Genomic DNA, 20070 nt, shown 5'->3' with positions numbered 1-20070 from the left:
ATGTGACCAAATTAGTGGTTCATGGAAAAAAAAAAGAAAGTAAGAAAAGCAAAAAGAAAAAAAAATTTTTTGCATTTATATAGCGCCTTTCACAACCACCAGTCCTCCCAAAGCACCCTACAGCCAATTAAGTACTTTTTGAAGTGCAGTCACTGCTCTAAAGCAAGAAATACGGCAGCCAATTTGCACACAGCAAGCTCTCACAAACAGCAATGTGATAATGACCAGATAATCTGATTTTGCAATGTTGACTGAAGAATAAACATTGTTCAGGACATGGGGAACTCCCCTACTCTTCCTTCAAAACAGTGGCGTGCAATCTTTTATGTCCAAGGGGCCTCAGCATAATGTTTCATCTGAAAGACGGCACCTCCGACAGTGCAGCACTCTCCCAGTACTGCACAGAATTCCTGTCTTTGGAGTGGGACATGAACCCACAACCTTCTCACTCAGAGGCAAGAGTGCCACCCACCGAGCCATGATTGGCAATAACAGTGGAAGAATTGCTGAAGGCCAAAGGTAGCTGCTGAAGGTAAGTGGATGGAGGGCTAGCAGGACTACTCCTGGTTCCACAGAATTTCCAAAGGCCACTACTGGCTCGTGATCACCCCCTTCCAACTCAACCATCTCCCCTTCCTTAGGAGCCAGCCAATGGCTAGTGACGGATAGGCAGCCCAGCCCACCCAAGTTTGCCCCTGTCAACATAAGGACATAAGATATAAGAGTAGGCCATTCAGCCCCTTGGGCCTGCTTCGTCATTCAATAAGATAGAGATGAGGAGAAAAAAAATCAGAACGGATCACAATAATGCTCCCTTTTGTCTATTTAGTGGTGAAGATGAGAACATAAGAAATAGGAACAGGCATAGGCCATTCGGCCCCTCAAGCTTTCTCCATCAGTCAATAAAATCATGGTTGTTCTGATGTGACCTTAATTTTCCTCCACCTTCCTGTCTGATCCCATAACCTTTCGACTCCCTTGTAGATCAAAAATCTGTTTAGCTCAGCCTGGAATATATTCAATGATCCAGCCTTCGCTGCTCTCTGGGGAAGAAAATTCCAAACACTTAAACGGCCCTCAGAAGAAATTTCTCCTTATCTCCATCTTAAACGGGAGACCCCTTATTTTGAAACTGTGTTCCCTAGTTCTAGATTCCTCCAGGAGGGGGAACACCCTCTAAGCATCTACACGTGGGCTGTCTCGGAGTGCCGAATGAGCGGCCGCAGCTTACTGACAATTTACTGACAAGGCCCAAGGCCCATTTCTGGGTGAGCCTCCAGCCAGCTGGGAGCGCGCCATCCATTCCAGGGCTGGTCACCGCATCTCAGCGCATTGTTAGCCCCAGCAGCTCAGAGGACAGCGCAGCTGCATTTTGAGAAGAAGGTGCTGCATATTCTCCAAGGAGGAGGTTTGCAAATAGGCCACAAGCCTCCAGATGGTGTCCAAACAGAGATGGGAATGGAATGGGTCATAAGAGGCTGTAAGAAAACGCTACGGAAGCAATAATAACTTGCATTTATGTAGCGGCTTTCACGTAGTAAATTATCCCAAAGTGCCTCACAGCAGTGTGCAACATTGAGCCCTGGAAGTTATTTTCAGAGCATTTCTTAAATTGTGAGAGATTGGGAAGTGTTGATGTCCAAAGGGATGTTGGTGTCCTTGTTCATGAGGCACTGAAAGCTAACATGCTGGTACAGCAAGCAATTAGGAAGGTGAATGGTATGTTGGCCTTTATTGCAAAAGGATTTGAGTACATGATATAAAGATGTCTTGCTGCAATTGTATACAGCCTTGGTGAGGCTACACCTGGGGTATTGTGTACAGTTTTGGTCTCCCTACCCAAGAAAGGATATATTGACCATAGAGGTAGTGCAGTGGAGGTTCAGCAGGCTGATCTCTGGGATGGCAGGATTGCCTTAGGCAGAGAGATTGAGGAAACTGGGCCTGTATTCTCTAGTGTTTAGAAGGAAGAGGGGAGATCTCATTGAAGCGTACAAAATTTTTACTGGGCCTGACAGGGTAGGTTCAGGAAGGATGTTTTCCCTGGCTGGTGAGTCTAGAAGCAGGAGACTCAGTCTCAGAATAAGAGGTGGGCCATTTAGGACTGAGACGAGGAGGAATTTCTTCAGAGAGTGGTGAATCTTTGGAATTCTCTAGCCCAGAGGACTGTAGAGGCTCGGTTATTGAGTATATTCGAGACAGAGATTGATAGATTTCTAGACATTAAAGATATCAAGAGGTATGGGGGTAGTGTGGGAAAATAGTGCTGAGTAGAAGATCAGCCATGATCTAATTGAATGGCGGAGCAGGCTCAAGGGGCTGAATGGCCTACTCCTGCTCCTATTTCCTATGTATTAGGAATAGGTTGGCCAAAATGGTTGATTTTAATGAGTGGCTTATGTTATGGCACATCCAATGGTAAATGTTGAGTTGTCCAGATCCCAAAAGGAAACTTGAAACAACTGCCACAACTTGTTTTGCAATTTGTATAAATTTCGAGATGTGTGCCCTGAATTCAGTAGTAATAAGACCACCAAGTCTTATAGGTTTTTACAAAACTAGATTAAACATGTATTAATAGAAGAAATGACTTTAAATACATACATAGATTTACAAATTACTACTTTGATAACTTCTAAATCCCCTACTTAATCTGACCCCCAGTTAAACTTTCATTAAGGCAACAGTAAGACACACAGATTCTAAAAGACTCAGGCAAAGTAAACGATACTCTGGGCAGTTGAATTCAAAGTGAGTTGTCTTAGCTTCAGTCCCTGGAGGCAGCAGTTTTGTAGATACAGGCTGAAGGCGTTTCATGCTTGTTGGATCTTAAACTGTCTTCCCTTACACACATATTTTCCCCTTTGAATGCAAATACTCGTTGTTTCACTATGGCTTTGGACTTTACCTTCCTGATAATAAAAATCTCTCACAGAGCTAACTTTTACCAGTAATCTTTGGGAAAAATAAATAAACACACTATTTCTTACTACTTCTGCTGGCTAGGTATTCATTACAACTCCACTTTTGAATTCAAGCCATACTAGTTTGTTTAAAAAAAGCAAATTTCGCCCTTTACACTTCACATTCTAAGACTTCCCCATGCTTACCTAATTAACATTCCAACACACACACACACACACACACGCACACACACTTCATTATGGGCATTATTTTAGCTTCCTGACAGTTAAAATGGAGAAGAGCAGGACAGAGGTTTGGGGAGGAAATTCCAGAGCTTAGAGTACAGGTTAAATGGGAAGAAATGAAAGTAGCATCGAGTATATGCAACAGCAACAGTTAGAAAGAAACCAAAGGTTGGGTCAATACTTTGTTCTGTAGAATACGGTGAGGAACTGGAGGAACACAGAGGAAAAGGACAAATGGAACCCAAAATTATTAAACAGGTGGGTTTGAGGGAAATTACACAGTTTAAGCAATTATTTAATATCATGTGAAGTTTTTGAAGTCCTTTTGAAGTAAGATGTTAATGTTTTTCAGAAGCTGAAAAATGATATTGATGCATAAACACAATTGGGTCAAAACTCCTTAACCCAGTAGGAGTGGGGCAGGGAGAGGCCTTGGGAAGTCCAACGTTAAGGCAGGATGTGGAAGTTTTCACCCCAAAGGCAACAGCCCTTCCAGTTTGTACAGGAGCCGGGATCATTGGAGCTTCTCTCCAGCTCAGATATGACCCCTGACATCAAGGGCGGGGGGGAATTTTCAGGCTGAAAACCCTCTTAAGGTCCAGCATCCTATACTCACTGGGATGAACCTTGCACACAAGCCTTTTTAGTGTCAGGGCTTGGGCTTGGTAGGGTCTCGATTTCCCATTAGAACGCTGCAGGGGCAGGTCACGGACCCCCTGTAGAGATGCCTCTCCAGCATGGGCCTAGGAGTTTTGGAGAGGCAGGCAAGAGAGCAGCTTAGATGCACCTCATTTCCCACCCCACTCCACTGCACGGTCACCCAAGGTGGAATTGCATTGATGTGGATGCCCATCACTGCTATTTAAACGCAGTTAACCGACAGTACACAGTGGGGCCGGGATCAATAGAAACCACATTCTGCTGGCAGAGCAGCATTGAAGATTTTTGGCCCAAAGAAGCTCAAAGGCACACAGCTTCCCGAAGGTTGTTGTTGGAACACAGGCTATGAACCTACTGCCACCACTGACAGATCTTGTTCTGCCATGTGACTTAGTTAGTAGCACTCATCTCTGAATCACATGGTTCATTTTAAAAAAAATTCATTCACAGGATGTGGGCATCGCTGGCTAGGCCAGCAATTATTGCCCATCCTAATTGCCCTTGAGAAGGTGGTAATGAGGCATCTTCTTCAACTGCTGCAGTCCCTGTGGTGTAGCTACACCCACAGTGCTGTTAGGGAGGCAGTTCTAGGATTTTGCCCCAGCGACAGTGAAGGAATGAGATATGTTTCCAAGTCAGGATGGTGAGTGGTTTGGAGGGGAACTTGCAAGTGGTGGTGTTCCCACGTATCTGCTGCCCTTGTCCTTCTAGATGGTAGTGGTCGCGGGTTTAGAAGATACTCTCGAAGGAATTCAAGGTTCTGGGCCCTGAACCCAGGGCCTGAGAACAATTATCAAGGCCGACACTCCAGTGCAGTACTGAGGGAGTGCTGTCTTTTGGATGAGCCATTAAACAGAGGCCCCATCTGCGTTGTCAGTGTGGATGTAAAAGATCTCATGGCACCATTTTGAAGAGTAGCAGAGGAGTTATCTCTGCTGTCCTCAATGATATTTATCCCCCAATCAACATCACAAAATCAAAGTACCTGGTCACTTATCACATAGCTGTTTGTGGGAGCTTGTTGTGCACAAATTGGCTGCCACATTTCCTACATTACAATAGTACCTACACTTCAAAAAAAAGTACTTTATTGGCTGTAAAGCTCTTCGAGACATTCAGTGGCCGTGAAAAGCTTTAAATAAATGAGAGTCTTTCTTTAACTAGTTACCTGTAAGACGTGGAATGAAAGATAGTCTGATGTCCAAGTCGCTGGGATCCCACCCTTCAGACGTCTTCAGCTCCAGTAACACATGGTCAGCTGTCTGGATCTTCTCCATTGCTCCATTTGGACAGAACTGGCCGACAATAGATCTGGCCCCATCCTGGCTGAATGTACTCATGTTGTACATCAAGCCACCATCGCAGGTCTTGCCTGGAAGGAGCTGGCGCAGCTTCAACCGCTCGGAGGCCAACTCTACCGTCAAAGATGGCGGCTGTTCGAGTACCCATTTGAAGGTTTGCTGAGACACTGGTAGCGTTGAAAGTGCCTCTGGCAAGGTCAAGCCCATGTTAGTCACATGACAATCTTCTGTATTGTTACAGGCTTTGCGAGAAAGAAAGAAAAATCACAAAATGGTCACAGCACAGGAGGAGACCATTCGGCCTATCATGCCCATGCTGGCTCTCTGCAACAGCAGCGCATTAGTCCCACTCCCCCGCCTTTCCCCCATAGCCCTGAAAGGCTTTATCTCTTCAGATATAATTATCCAATTCCCATTTGAAAGCCACGAATGAACCTGCCTCTGCCATCCCCTCGGGCAGCGCATTTTAGATCCTCAACACCCGCTGCATAAAAACAATTTTCCTCATGTCACCTTTGGTTCTTTTGGCAATCACCTTAAATTGGTGCCCCCCCCCAACCCCCCCACCCAACTGCTGATTCCGCCTACTTAAGTCCTATTACAAGTCTAACTTTTGCCAGTTCAGGCGCGAGATCATCGACAGGAAACGTTAGTTCCATTTCCCTTCCTACAGATGTTGCCTGCCGTGAGTACTCGCAGTATTTTCTGTTCTTATGCAGGGTGACCACTTGCTCGGTTTCAAATTAGTTCAGCCTTTAAAAAGTCAGACAAATTTTGTTGTTTTTCTCGTTCTTGAATAAAGAATTAAAGGCTGGAGTGTGTGACTGACCAGCTCCAGCATTCTGCCTGAACCTGCATGTTGCGTCAACCCAGCTGGTTCTCCTGCCCCCATCCACTTTGAAACTTTGGCCTAAGGCAGACCTGAGGAAGCCTTTGACAAACCACAGAGAAACTATGAGGCTTGTAACTCAATTACCAAACCGCGTTGCTTTACCTGATCTCATTTTGGCAGCTGCAGATACAGAGTTACAAAGGGTCAATATGGGCCTTATTAATTGGGGCACAAGAGCAAAGAGGCTGAACGTGAACAAAACATTGATTGGGCCAAAGTTGGGCTGAATTTTACAGAGGCGTTGGGAGTAGTGGCCAGCGAGAGGCCAGTGATGCCTCCTCTGGGAAGGCCTGCCAGTACTAAGTGCCACTTGGGCCTCTAGGTCAGCCCAGAGAGCTGCCCCTCAACTGGCCTGCTGCCAGAAGCCTGCCTCTAGGCAGCTAACCAGCAAACCCCCCCGACCAGTGTGGGGAACAGGGGGCTGATGGGAAAATTCCACACTGCCACCTTTAATTGGAGACAAGGTCCTTAAAGAGCCCAAATCATCACATTGGGAGCGGGTAGACCGCCCAGCTCCCGAGCTCACCTCCTGTAAAATGGCCAACGCCAAGAACGGTATCGGGAAACTGGCAAGTCGGCCAGCACTGGTATTTACGGCCCCCTCACCCACCACCCTTCACCCAGAGGGCCCTGAAAATCTGGCCCCAGATCTTGGCCAAAGCCGGTAAACTTCCAGGTTATTCCAGTCGTTTCTGCCATAACTCCAAGAAAGAAAACGCGAGACCCAGGGACAGCACATTCTTCAACAGACCTTATGGTTTCGAGAAATAAAGACTACTTACAGATACTCTTGGTGGCTTCTATACTGAGGTCTCGCGTGGCGTTGCACCCAAAGTGGAAACAGATGTACAGGTGGTCCCCAGGCTCCAGCAGCAACTCGGAGCTGCAGTTGGATCTCCAGTCAGGACACTTGCAGATGCAGAACGGAAACGAAGAATCTCCCCCGGCTTCCCTCATCTGCTTAATTTTCACCCTGAAACCGTCCTCCTCTTTCAGTTTAATCTCGAATCTTTCTGCAGGATTGAAAACAAAAGTTTTAGAGAAAAAAAAACATCCCAGAGGAGTGCCAGAATCAATCAGTTCCTTTTTGTTTTTGAAAAGGGAAACTCGATTTCGGATTTTCCGGTCTGATTTGTGAGGCAAAGCAAAGAGTGCCGGGTGTAATATCGATGCGCACAGCTCCAGGAAGTTCGATCCCAAGTTTGTTTTGGCCTAGTCGCAACCGGTGCACCACAATCTTTTACATGGCTCAAGGGAAGTTCGTCGGACTTGTAACGTAACAACAGCAACAACTTGTGTTTATACAGCGCCTCTCATGCATCCCAAGGTGCTTCACAGGGGACGTCTTAAAACGAAAGCTGACAGCGAGCCACATAAGATGATATTATGTCAGGTGATCAAAAGCTGGGTCATGGAGGTAGCTTTTCAGGAGCTTCTTTAAGTGAGGAAAAGAGGTGGAGAGCAAGAGGAGGAGAGGTGCAGGGAGGGAATTCCAGAACTTGGGGCCTAGGCAACTGAAGGCACCGTTGCCAAGGGCGACGCGTTGAAGCTGGCCAGAACTGGAGGAGCGCAGACATCTTGGAGGCTTGTGGGTTTGGAGGAGATTGCAGAAATGGAGAAGGGTGAGGACACGGAGGGATTTGAAAACCAGGATGAGATTTCTAAAATCATAATGTTGCTTGCGGTGGGGGGGTGGGGGGAGGGGGGTCACTGTAAATAAGAGAGCACAGGGGTGAGGGGTAAGTGGGATCTGGTGCAAGTTTTGGATGAACTCAGGTTTATGGAGGGTCAGGAGGGTCTAACAAGAGGTCAGCCAGGAGTCCATTAAAATAGTCACATCTGGAGGTAACAAAGGCATGAATAACAGCACACACTTCAACTTCAGGTTTATCTAATTTATACCATCTTAACTGCTTAAATCGGGGTCTAAATATAAGATGAGGAAACAGCATTTTTTTTTTCATTCAGGGATGTGGGCTTTGCTGGCTGGGCCAACATTTATTGTCCATCCTTAGTTGCCCTTGAGAAGGTGGTGGTGAGCTGCCTTCTTGAACTGCTGCAGTCCATGTGCTGTAGGTACACCCACAGCGCTGATAGGGAGGGAGTTCCAGGGTTTTGACCCAGCGACAGGGAAGGAGCGACGATATATTTCCAAGGTCAGGATGGCAAATGACTTGGAGGGCAACTTCCAGGTGGTGGTGTTCCCATGGATCTGCTACCCTTGTCCTTCTAGATGGCAGAGGTTGTGGGTTTTGAAGGTGCTGTCTAAGGAGCCTTGGTGAGTTAACTAAGATTAACTTAGGCTTAAACAAAAAACAAAACATCGAGAAGGTCAGTTTGCTTGATGGTTGTATAGCGAAATCTGAATTTCTGGTTTGCTATACTTAAAATAATGATAATTGCTGATGTCCTTATATTATTATCAATGCAGTTTTAGTCTGAATAATGCAGGTCCACAAATCCAGAGCCATTTCAGAATACTGGACTCTTTCTAAAATGTTGATAAGACTCTGCTGGGATAATATGGACACACAGTTTCGCCTACATAAAGGCACTAAAAAAAAACTGGTTTTGACATCAAAGTGCTTGAACTGTCAACTGTAGCTCAGTTGGTAGCACTCTAACCTCTGAGTTGGCAAGGCTGTGGGTTCAAATCCCTCTCCAGACTGACATTCTGGTGCTGTACTGAGGGAGTGCTGCACTGTCAGAATATTTCATCCCAAAGACAGGATCTAAACCAAGGCCCTGTCTGCCCTTACAGTGGATGTAAAAAAAAAATCCCATTGGCCCTAAGCAGGGCAGTTGTTAGAGGTGTTCTGGCTGATATTTATCCTTCAAATAAACCTCATAAAAACAGATTAAAAGCAAAATACTGTGGATGTTGGAAATCAAATAAGAAAGGAAAATGCTGGAAAAACTCAGCAGGTCTGGCTGCACCTGTGGAGAGAGAAACAGTTAATGTTTGGAGTCCGTATGACTCTTCTTCAGAGCTTAAGAGAAGTAGAAATAAGGTTGATTTTATGCTGTTTAAGAGGCAGGTGTAACAAAATTGAAGGTCAGGGATAAGTGACAGCTAAGAAAAGATTGACAAAGATGTCAGAGACACAAGACAAAAGGGAGTGCTAATGGTAGCGGTAAAGAGTAAAGAAGGTGCTCATAGTGGCATAAAGATGTTAATAGCAGAACTAGGGTCAGTGCTCTGTGAAAGCACAACATGAAGACGAGTGACAGATGGCCATGGGGTGGGGGGGGGGGAGTGGTTTAGGGACAAAGGATAAAAAAACTGAACAAATAAATAAAATAATAAAGAATGAATAAATAAATAGAAATTGGATTAAAAAAGGGGTGTAGATAGAGGATAGAGTTCATGACCTGAAGTTGTTGAACTCAATATTCAGTCTGGAAGGCTGTAAAGTGCCTAGTCGGAAGATGAGGTGCTGTTCCTCCAGTTTGCGTTGGGCTTCACTGGAACAATGCAGCAGGCCAAGGACAGACATGTGGGCATGAGAGCAGGGTGGAGTGTTGAAATGGCAAGCGACAGGGAGGTCTGGGTCATGCTTGCGGACAGACCAAAGGTGTTCTGCAAAGCAATCACCCAGTCTGCATTTGGTCTCCGTAATGTAGAGGAGACCACATTGGGAGCAGCAAATACAGTAGACCAAATTGAAGGAGGTGCAAGTGAAACGCTGCTTCACCTGAAAGGAGTGTTTGGGGCTTTAGACGGTGCCGGGGAAGGAGGTAAAGGGGCAGGTGTTGCACCTTCTGTGATTGCATGGGAAGGTGACGAGGAGTTGGGGGTGATGGAGGAGTGGATCAGGGTGTCCCTACAGAATGCTGACAGGGGAGGTAAGGGAAAGGTATGTTTGGTGGTGGTATCATGCTGGAATTGGTGGAAATGGCAGAGGATGATCCTTTAAATACGGAGGCTGGAGGAGTGAAAAGCGACGACAAGGAGGACCCCATCATGGTTCCGTGAGGGAGTGGAAGGGGTGAGGGCAGAGGTGCGGGAGATGGGTCAGACACGGTCGAGGGCCCTGTCAACCCCCACTGGATGCCTCGTGTTTTTCATTAAAAGTTGATGGTGGTGGTGGGTTACAGTACACTCAGGGAGCCCAAGCTCCGATGTTGTAGCCTGGAGCTATGGATAGTGATGGTAGAGGTACCAATTTCTTTCCATCACATGGCTGATTAGGAATCTCTCCCACCCCTATCGCCTGCTATTGGTGTGTGTTGAAAGGATTTGCAAGTTGATACTCAACCAATTTGGCCACATTATGAACACACCTTCCTTGGCCATGAAGTCCTGGGGTGAGACTTGAACCTGGAGTTTCTGGTTCAGAGACAGGGACACTACCCACTGCACCATTAGACTGCCACCTTTAAAAAGGTGCCATTACCTTTAATTGTCCACACCCAAGGGATAATTTTAAACATAACCACCGATCATTAGTATGGTGAAAGCTTACTTCATTCAAATTGCAGTCAGCAAGTTCAGTAGCACATTAAATATTTATTTCATTCTTGGTCCATAGGCAGAAATTATACTTAAAGTGATAAAAGTGCTGTACTAGGATCAGCAGAATCAGATCATTAATTTCAACCTTGCAGGTGGGGGGGGGCTTCAAGTTTCTTTAATGATCTTTCCCGGCCTTTCCTCTGTTGGGTAACCATGGTGACAGACTTTGGAAAACCCGGCAGGAAGACAAATTGAAATTATTTAATGCAGCTGCTCCGATTTGCCTGACAGTCAGAAGCTGCCACCCTTTGTCCTGTCGTAGAGTCACTGGAACAGGCAGAGCCCACTTAGTCTCTCAAACCCACTACCCATTCAACGAGATGGTGGATAATCTGCTTCATATACTCATCTTTGCCCAATGACCTTTAATTCCTTTGATAGGATTTTTGTTAACCAATCTCGGTTTTAAAATTAACAAATGACCTAACATCAATTGCTATTTGTGGAAGAGAGTTCCAAACCTCTAGCACTCTTTCTGCATAGAAGTGTTTCTTAACTTCACTCCTGGAAGGTCTGATTCTAATTTTTAGGCCATGTCCCCTAATCTTAGGTACCTCAGCTAGCAGAAATAGTTTCTCTCTGTTTTCCTTAATGTCTTGAAAGATTCAACCAAATCACATCTTAATCTTCCAAATTCCAGGGAATACAACCCTAATTTGTGAAATCTCTCCTCTAAATTAGTTAGTAAACCCACTGGGTTTTTATGACAATCGATGATAATTTCAGAGTCACTATTATGGAGACTAATTTTCAACTCCAGATTTTATCAAATTTAAATTCTACCAGCTGCCGTGATGGGATTTGAACCCATGTCCCCAGAGCATTAGCCTGGGCCTCTGGATTATTAGTCCAGAGAATCCTTGGAATCCAGGTATCATTTTGATAAATCTATGCTACATTTCCTCCAAGGCCAATATATCCTTCCTAAGGTTGGTGCTCTAAGGTGTACATGGAGCCCCTAAATCTCTTTGGACCGCCAGTGTTTCTAGTTTCTCCCCATATAGAAAGTGCCCTGTTCGATACTTTTTAGGTCCAAAGAGGATGAACTCATATTTGCCTCCGTTGAATTCCATTTGACACAGCTTTGCCCGTTCACTGAATCTATCAACATCTCTTTGTAATGTTACCCTCCTTTCTACACTACTCACAAAGGGAACATAGGAGCAGGCGTAGGCCATTCAGCCCATTGAGCTTGCTCCGCCATTCAATATGATCACGGCCAATCATCCACTTCAATGCCTTTAACCCACACTATCCCCATATCTCTTAATGTCATTGATATTTAGAAATCTGTCAATCTCTGCTTTGAACGTACTCAATGACTAAGCTTCCACAGCCCTCTGGGGTAGAGAATCCCAAAGATTCACAACCCTCTGAGTGAAAACAATTCTCCTCATCTCAGTCCTAAGTGGCTTCCCCCTTATTTTGAAATCATGTCCCCAGTGGCACCGATCTTTGTGTTGTCAGCAAATTTGGATATGTGGCTTTCTATTCCATCATTTAAGTCATTAATAAATACAGTGATTAGTTGAGGCTCCAACACTAATCCTTACAGGATACCACTTGGCACATCCTGCCAATTAAAGTACCTGCCCATTATCCCAACTCTCTGATTAGTAAAGAACCACAATATAATTGGGCACACATACTTAAACTCTTTTTAAAGTTATCTTGATCAGTGGGATCAATTTGAGACATCTGCTGTGCCACAATTCTTTGACTTTGCATCTGAGGTTGGAGAAGGAATTGGAGACTTGTACCAACTGACTAAACTGGAATGTGATACTGAAGAGTTACAAGTGGATCTGGGTAGTGATCTGTTCATGTAGAATGCAATGTTACATCAGAACCATTCATGATTAAACATGCAGAGAGAGTGAGTGGTCGCATTGCTCATTGTGGCCATGTATGACTGTTCATACTTGAAACATAATGTTACATCAGACAAAAAAGGGGTGATTTTCCTTGCTGTTGCGGGTGGATCATTGATGCTGAAAAGGTGTGGGAAATTTCTTCCAGACAGGAAACTTACAGGGACTGTCTCTGGAGCTTGAATACTTTGCATAAACTTCCCCCGACTCCCAAGCTTCCTTGAACTTTGAGGCATCCCTTGATGCACCAGTTGAGTCACCACTGGCCTCATTCACCAGTAACCGCCTGTCCACCATCAATCCCAAGCGCAGGGGTTTCCTGGACTTACCCCGCTATTGCATTCGATGCAAGATATTCTGCCTGAATGAGGTTTAGTTCTTAAAGTTGGAAATGAGATTTTCTCCAAGAGAGACAAGAGCCTTCAGGTCTTGTATTGAAGAGTTCTGAAGTTTGGAGATATTCTTTTGCATATTTCAATTCTTTGAATTCTGTCTATGGATACCTACTCTCATTTTTGAGTGCTGCTCCAAGTGTACTGCACATGTTAGAAGTAGTTCACATCTAAAATATTGGGTTGGCTTCATTCATTGAGCACAGCAGACTGTCTGGTCTGGCAGATAATTTAGTTCCCATGACTTCCATCCAAAGGAGGAGAAGGGGCAGGTTCCTCATTTTCAAAGCTACCAGATCTCCTGCTGATTAGAGTCAGGGTTTAGAGGAATGACCATCTCCCTGTAGCAGTGCCTCCTGATCTATTCCCCAATGTGACCCCATTTCAAAGCTTCAGACTTCAAATGACCCTGGAGTGGAAACTGGGGGAGGGAGTTGTTGAGTGTTTGGGAGTGGGAAGGTTGGAGCCGGGTGTTGAAACTGCAAGGTTTGCAAAAAAAAACCTACCCTTTTACAGGCTGTGGCGGTAACAGCTATCAGGCCCCATAGATCAGATCATTCGGGTATGCCCACCAACAGAAAAAACCCACAAATATTTAAAGACCATAAGACATAGGAGCAGAAATTAGGCCATTTGGCCCATCAAGTCTGCTCCGCCATTCAATCATGGCTGATAAGTTTCTCAACCCCATTCTCCCGCCTTCTCCCCGTAACCTTTGATCCCCTTACCAATCGAGAACCTATCTATCTCGGTCTTAAATACACTCAATGACCTGGCCTCCACAGCCTTTTGTGGCAATGAATTCCATAGATTCACCACTCTCTGGCTAAAGAAGTTTCTCCTCATCTCTGTTCTAAAAGGTCTTCCCTTTACTCTGAGGCTGTGCCCTCGGGTCCTAGTCTCTCCTACTAATGGAAACATCTTCCCCACGTCCACTCTATCCAGGCCTTTCAGTATTCTGTAAGTTTCAATCAGATCCCCCCTCATCCTTCTAAACTCCATCGAGTATAGAACCAGAGTCCTCAAACGTTCCTCATATGTAAAGCCTTTCATTCCTGGGATCATTCTCATAAAGGCATTTTGCAAGCTGTCAAAACTCAGTCCGAGCTCCACAGCTGTCACCTCTGCCTTCAAACTCGCAACACCAAAATCTTGTCCTTTGACCCCCACTGGCAGACCACAGTCTGGAAACCCCTACCCTATGGGCACCTATTCTTATTTTTCTTGCAGATGCCTTGCAAGAGTGGATCAGAGGAGATGGATGACTCCCCATGCTTTATAGAAGGGTCAAGGGGCTGAGGGGCCAGGGCAGCTGGTTGTATCTCTGGACATTGTTGTTGAGTCTTGCTTCACTCAAAGACTTGCATTTATATAGCGCCCTTCATGACCACAGGGGCATCCCAAAGCACTTTACAGCCAATGAAGTATTTTTGAAGTGTAGTCACTGTTGTAAGTTAACATAGGAAACCCAGCAGTCAATTTGTGCACAGCAAGCTCCCACATATAACAATGTGATAATGACCAGATAATCTGATTTTGGTTGTGTTTATTGAGGAATAAAAAGTGGCTAGGACACCAGGGATAACTCCCCTGTTCTCTTCGAAAACGGGATATTTTAAATCTACCTGAGAATAGATGGGGCCTCAGTTCAACATCTAAAACAAGGTGTACTGATCACTTCCTTCTACCCTGAGCTAATGAAATGAACGCAAGGGAAGAAGTGTTCACGACAGAGTCTGCACAATACTTCATCCCATAAGGTGTTCCCACATCCATAAAATCTGAAATAGACCTTTACTGTGCAATATCTAGCTATGTAGTAGTATGGCCCAGGGAGTTGTAATAATGCAACCCCTCCTTATATTAACTGGACACCATCACCTTGTACATGCCTTCACCTAGACCTCTGCCATCTCCCAATGGGTGAACTGATTTGTGTGGCATCCAATTGTGGCCTAAACTGATCTTGTTATCTTGGTGAGCTGCCTTCTTGAACCTCTGCAGTCCGTGTGGTGTAGGTACACCCACAGTGCTGTTAGGGAGGGAGTGCCAGGATTTTGACCCAACACAGTGAAGGAACGGTGATATATTTCCAAGTCAGGATGGAGTGAGGCTTGGAAGGGAACTTGCAGGTGATAGTGTTTCCATGCATCTGCTGCCTTTGTCCTTCCAGGCGGGGCCAGGAAGAGAAATCATGGGCGTCGGTGCTTCTCCTGTCTCCGGGCCTCTTATTCCTCCACCTCAATCCTGCATGATATTTTTCCCCTTTCAAGATTCACCAAACAATCACAGAAAGGTCCTAGTAAAATGATAACAGCCATTGTTGGCATCTGGTTGCAAATATTATCCGATATATATGTAGCGTGGTTCGTTAATATTAAGAGCAGCAATGATATAATGTGGTGTTAATTTCTGTGCATCGTATAGGTGACCCCACCATGACTATTAAACAAACCAGAAAGTACAAATTTTACTTTAACAGCATTGTGCAATACTGTTAATATGACAGGAAAATACCCCATTAGTTATTTATAACACTGTGCAGATGATAACACTGATTTTGGTGACTGCCTCAGCCCTGTTTAACATGTTCTGCACATCGCATCATGTGGACACAGTGACAGTGAATTCATATTTGGGGGAATGCTTCAATACTTGCAGCCCAGATAAATTGCACAAGATATTTTCCATTCCGTAGGAAGAGAAGACGACGACTTTCTTCTGCCCGGGTGCATGACATCATTCAATATAATTATTTCATACAAGGGGTGTAATTGGATTCTATTTTATCAGTAATCTCACAGGGTAGAAAGATCTCCTGAGCAACAGAGCGGAATGATTGAAAAATATAGGTCTCCACCGTCGATGAGAAGCGTTAGAGCCCTCAGGTGTCTCTGTGCATCATAACTTTTAAGAGGCCAGAGCACAAAGACTGAATGGTTCACAATTCTATCTGTTTTCTTGATCAAGCCTGAAGACTCTGCTGATTGTTGCTTCTCGCTACAATACATTTTCAATACCTACTATGCAACACAACTTTATCATGATAGTTCAATACCTCAAAAAACTCATGCAAGATAAAGTGAGATAACAGGTAAGTAACAATGGGATAACAGATAAAAGGACAAGATTGAAGTCAATGGAGAAGATTCTTGAGAATCTTGTGCAGTGTAAAACAGGTTACTGATTCATTATGAGCCCATTACGCACTCCTGTCCTGGCAATCTCACCCCATAAAACCTGCTCAGTAAACTTCCATTAATTAAAATAAACAGAACTCCAGCCACAATTCCACCCTCCACTCGCAAGATAATTATGGATGACAAAGGCCATCTGGCTCAGCTCATCCCATCCATCCAGAATGATATATGAACATTTGTATTAGGAGCAGGAATAGGCCATTCAGCTCCTCAAGCCTGCTATGCCATTTGATAAGATTGTCTACATTATACCAGTGACTACAACTCAAAAATACTTAATTGGCTGTAAAGCGATCTGGGACATTGTGAAAAGTGCTGTATAAATGTCTTTCTTTCATTACACCCGCATGCAGTGGGTAGAGTGACTGTAGCAATGGTGAAATTGGGGGCCCAATGCTGATTCTCTAATGATAATTAACCACAGAGTAATCAACTGATGTTAGGAAAGTGGCTACAAAGAAATCACTACATTTACAAAAACAATTCACTCTGTAGCTAACCTCCCCACCAATGCTGCCTGAAAACTCCCTCTAACTTCCCCCCAACCTCCCCACCCCAATCCTTTGCTCCAAACTCCCCCCAACTCAACCTCCCTCCTAACTCCCACCTGCCAACCCCAACTCCCCTCTACCCTCTCTAACCTCCCCTTCTCTCCCCTGCAACCTCCCACCAACCCTCCTCCAACCTCTCCCCCTCTGGACTGTCTCCACGCCCCCCCCACCCCAACCCCCCACCCCCCCCCCCCCACCCCGCCTCTCCCACTCACACACACACATAAATAGCATCAAATTTGACTTAGCATTTTTCAAGAATGACCGCACTGATTACTTAGCCCTATCGCATGCTACTTTTGCAGTTTGTCACACAAGTAGTCCTGTGTTGTTGTAGCGTCATCAGGATTTTACTTCATTTTCAGGTGTACCTGATGCTGCACTCTTCATTGACCCAGTGTTGCTCCTCCAGCTTGATGGTAATGGTAGAGTGGGGGATATGCCGGGCCATGAGGTTACAGACTGTGTTTTGAGTACAATTCTACAGCTGCTGATGGCCACAGCACCTCATGGTTGCCCAGTGTTGAGTTGCTAGATCTGTTCTAAATCTATCCCATTTAGCACGATGGAAGTGCCACATAACATGGTGGAGGGTATCGTCAATGTGAAGACAGGACATAGTCTCCACATGAACTGTGAGGTGGTCACTCCTACTGATACTATCATGGGCAGCACCAGGTAGATTGGTGAGGATGAAGTGAAGAAGGTTTTTCTCTCTTGATCGTTTCCCTCACCAGCTGCTAGACTGGGTCTGGGGTAGCTATGTCCTTTTGGACTCAGTAGTGGTGCTAACAAGCCACCCTTTAATATTGAAGTCCCCCACCCAGAGCACATTCTGTACCCTTGGCACCCTCAGTGCTTTTTCCAGGTGGTGTTCAACATGGAAGAGTACTGATTCATCAGCTGCTGGAGTGGTGGGGCGGGCTGGGTGGCGGTAGTTGGCAACCTTGCCCATGTTTGGGCTGATGCCATGAGGCTTCATGGGGTCCACAGTCAATGTTGAGAATTTCCAGGGCAACTCCCTCCTGACTGTAACCACCATGCCGCCACCTCCGGTGGGTCTGCCCTGTCAGTGCTGGGATGGTGATGGTGCCTGGGACATTTTCTGTAAGGTATGACTCCATGAGAATGACTATGTCGGCTGTTGCTTGACTAGTCTGTGGACAGCTCTCCCAATTTTGGCACAAGCCCCAAGATGTTAGGGCCGGGTTGGCCTCTGTCATTTCTGGTGCCTGGGTCAATGCCGAATGATCTGTCCAGTTTCATTCCTTTCTGTAGGCTTTGTAGCAGTTTTGATACAACTGAGTGCCTTGCTAGGCTATTTAAGAGTCAACAATATTACTGTGGGTCTGGAGACCCACACGTATGGTAGGCCAGACCAGGTGAGGATAGCAGATTTCTTTCTGAAAGGGGTGTGAGGTAAACCAAATGGGTTTTTATGACAATTGACAATGGTCACTATTACTAAGACTAACTTTTTAAGTCCAGATTTATTAATTGAATTTAAATCCCACTAGCTACTGTGGTGGGTGGGATTTGAACTCATGTCCCCAGAGCATTAGCCCGTGTCTCTGGATTACTAGTGCAGCGAAATTACCACTACGCCACCTCCTCCACTTTCGAGTGGGAAGGTTGAGGCTGCTTTTACCAGAGCCAGGGACAGGCTGGGAATAGGTTGGTTACTTAACATAAAAACAGTCACCCAAGTTCCAAAGAAGAGTCATACTGGGCTTGAAACACATACTCTGTTTCCCTCTCCACAGATGCTGCCAAACCTGCTGAGTTTTTCCAATATTTTGTTTTTACATCAGATCTCCAGTAACCTCTGGAGACTTTTCACACTTCAGTTTACATTTTCATCCAAGATTGGGAATTGCATTTTTTCATCAAGGGAATTTGCTCGATATTATTGAAAACGTGTACTCACTCGCAATTTCAAAATTAATTATTTCTTTTCCCATTTTAAGACTTCGCTTCTCCAATGACAGTGAATGATCAATTATTTGGAGAGAGGAAGTCTTAAAGTTACAGCAAACAGCACCAGGTGTTACTAACCACAGGACGATTGCAGCTCGGTCTGTAGGCAGCAAATTTTAGAGTTGTCGTCCTCTCAAATTCTGCACCCTCATTCCCTTCACCTACTTGTGCATTTTTAAAGTGGTTCAGGGGTATGTTCTTTAGAAAACCTTTGTACATTAAAACAGTCTATGTTCCAGCTTGTATTTTGCTTTTAAAGTTTAAGTTTAAAAGATCGAAACAATATTTGCATTTTCAATGGATCCACTAAACTCAGCGCCTCCAAAAGCAAACAACACTTACGCATTCTCTCCCGCCCCCGAAATTCGTAGAGGTGCCCAACCCTGCAGATGCAGTTCCCCGGGACTCTCAGCAGGATTTTTAGGCCTGATTGGGATGGGACAGGACGGGACAGGACGGGACGGGTAGGTGTGAAAATCCACAGATGGCTAGCAGCCAGTTAAGGGTCTTTAAAGCCCAACTAATGCCCATTGTTTGGAGGTACCCTCCAGGCAGAAGATGGGAGGTGGCCCCTCTCCAGGCAGGTTCTGAGGCCCTCCCCAGCTGCCTAGCTTCAGCTGCGGCCACAGCCGCTTACTGCCCCTCCCAAAGCCCCCAAGAGCTGCAGCCACAGCCACAGTCCCACCCCACCACCACCCCCCCACCCCGCAACACACCCCTCACCCCGTGTCCAACCCCACCACCCCAAACCCAACCCACCCCCTCTGCCCAACCCAACCCCCCAATCCAATCCAACCCAACACCCAACTGGTGGCCAGGCTGCTATGGCCATGTTTTGTTGAGAAGTTTGAAAAGTTGAAGAGAGGACACATTAGGAATGGAGGAGCCCTCCCTCCCCCTTACCTAAAAAGGCAGCCCATAGTTCCCTTCCATGCAGGAGCAGCTGTAGGCCATTCGGTCCACCAAGCCTACTCCGCTGTTTGACAAGATCATGGCTGATTTGATCGTGGCCTCAACTCCACTTTCCTGCCTGTCCCTATAACCCTTGACTCCCTTGTCGATCTCCATCTAACTCAGCCTCGAATATATTCAATAACCCAACCTCCACCGCTCTCTGTGGAAGCGAATTCCAAAGGCCAACTATACCCTCCGAGAGAAGAAATTCCTTCCGATCTCCATCTGAAACCGTGCCCCCAGTTCTAGATTCTCCCAGGAGGAAACATTCTCCCAGCAACTACCCTGTCAAGCCTCCTCAGAATCTTATATATTTCAATAAGTTCACCTCTCACTCTTCCAAACTACAATGGCTAGAGGCTCAACCTGCTCAAACTTTCCACATAAGACAAGCCCTTCAGCCCAGTAATTAGCCGAGTGAAGCTTCTCTGATCTGACTCCAATCCTTAAGGCAATGGCCTCCTACTGGCCCTCAGCTTCAAGTGTCCACCCACCCTCCTTAATTGAACGGTGAGCCTGCCCTCTAGACACTAATGGGCCAATTTAGGAAACACACCATCGGGTGACTGTTCCCGAACAGTTGTGATTCCCCCATTTGACACAAACA

General features: G+C 45.6%; 1 protein-coding gene across 1 annotated transcript in view; it reads right to left on the bottom strand.

Annotated features, from left to right (window-relative positions):
* LOC121275664 (CUB domain-containing protein 1-like) overlaps positions 1-20070 on the bottom strand; it is a 76954-nt gene that overhangs the window by 20367 nt on the left and 36517 nt on the right. The window contains exons 5-6 of the mRNA XM_041183179.1: positions 6785-7015; positions 4978-5352 (exon numbers count right to left, since the gene is read on the bottom strand). Coding sequence (XP_041039113.1) covers positions 4978-5352; positions 6785-7015 — 606 coding nt within the window. The remainder of the gene's footprint in view (positions 1-4977; positions 5353-6784; positions 7016-20070) is intronic.

The sequence above is a fragment of the Carcharodon carcharias genome, chromosome 3, assembly GCF_017639515.1.
Source record: "Carcharodon carcharias isolate sCarCar2 chromosome 3, sCarCar2.pri, whole genome shotgun sequence".
In the NCBI taxonomy this organism is placed as follows: domain Eukaryota; kingdom Metazoa; phylum Chordata; class Chondrichthyes; order Lamniformes; family Lamnidae; genus Carcharodon; species Carcharodon carcharias.
This window is presented reverse-complemented; position numbering and strand designations above follow the sequence as displayed.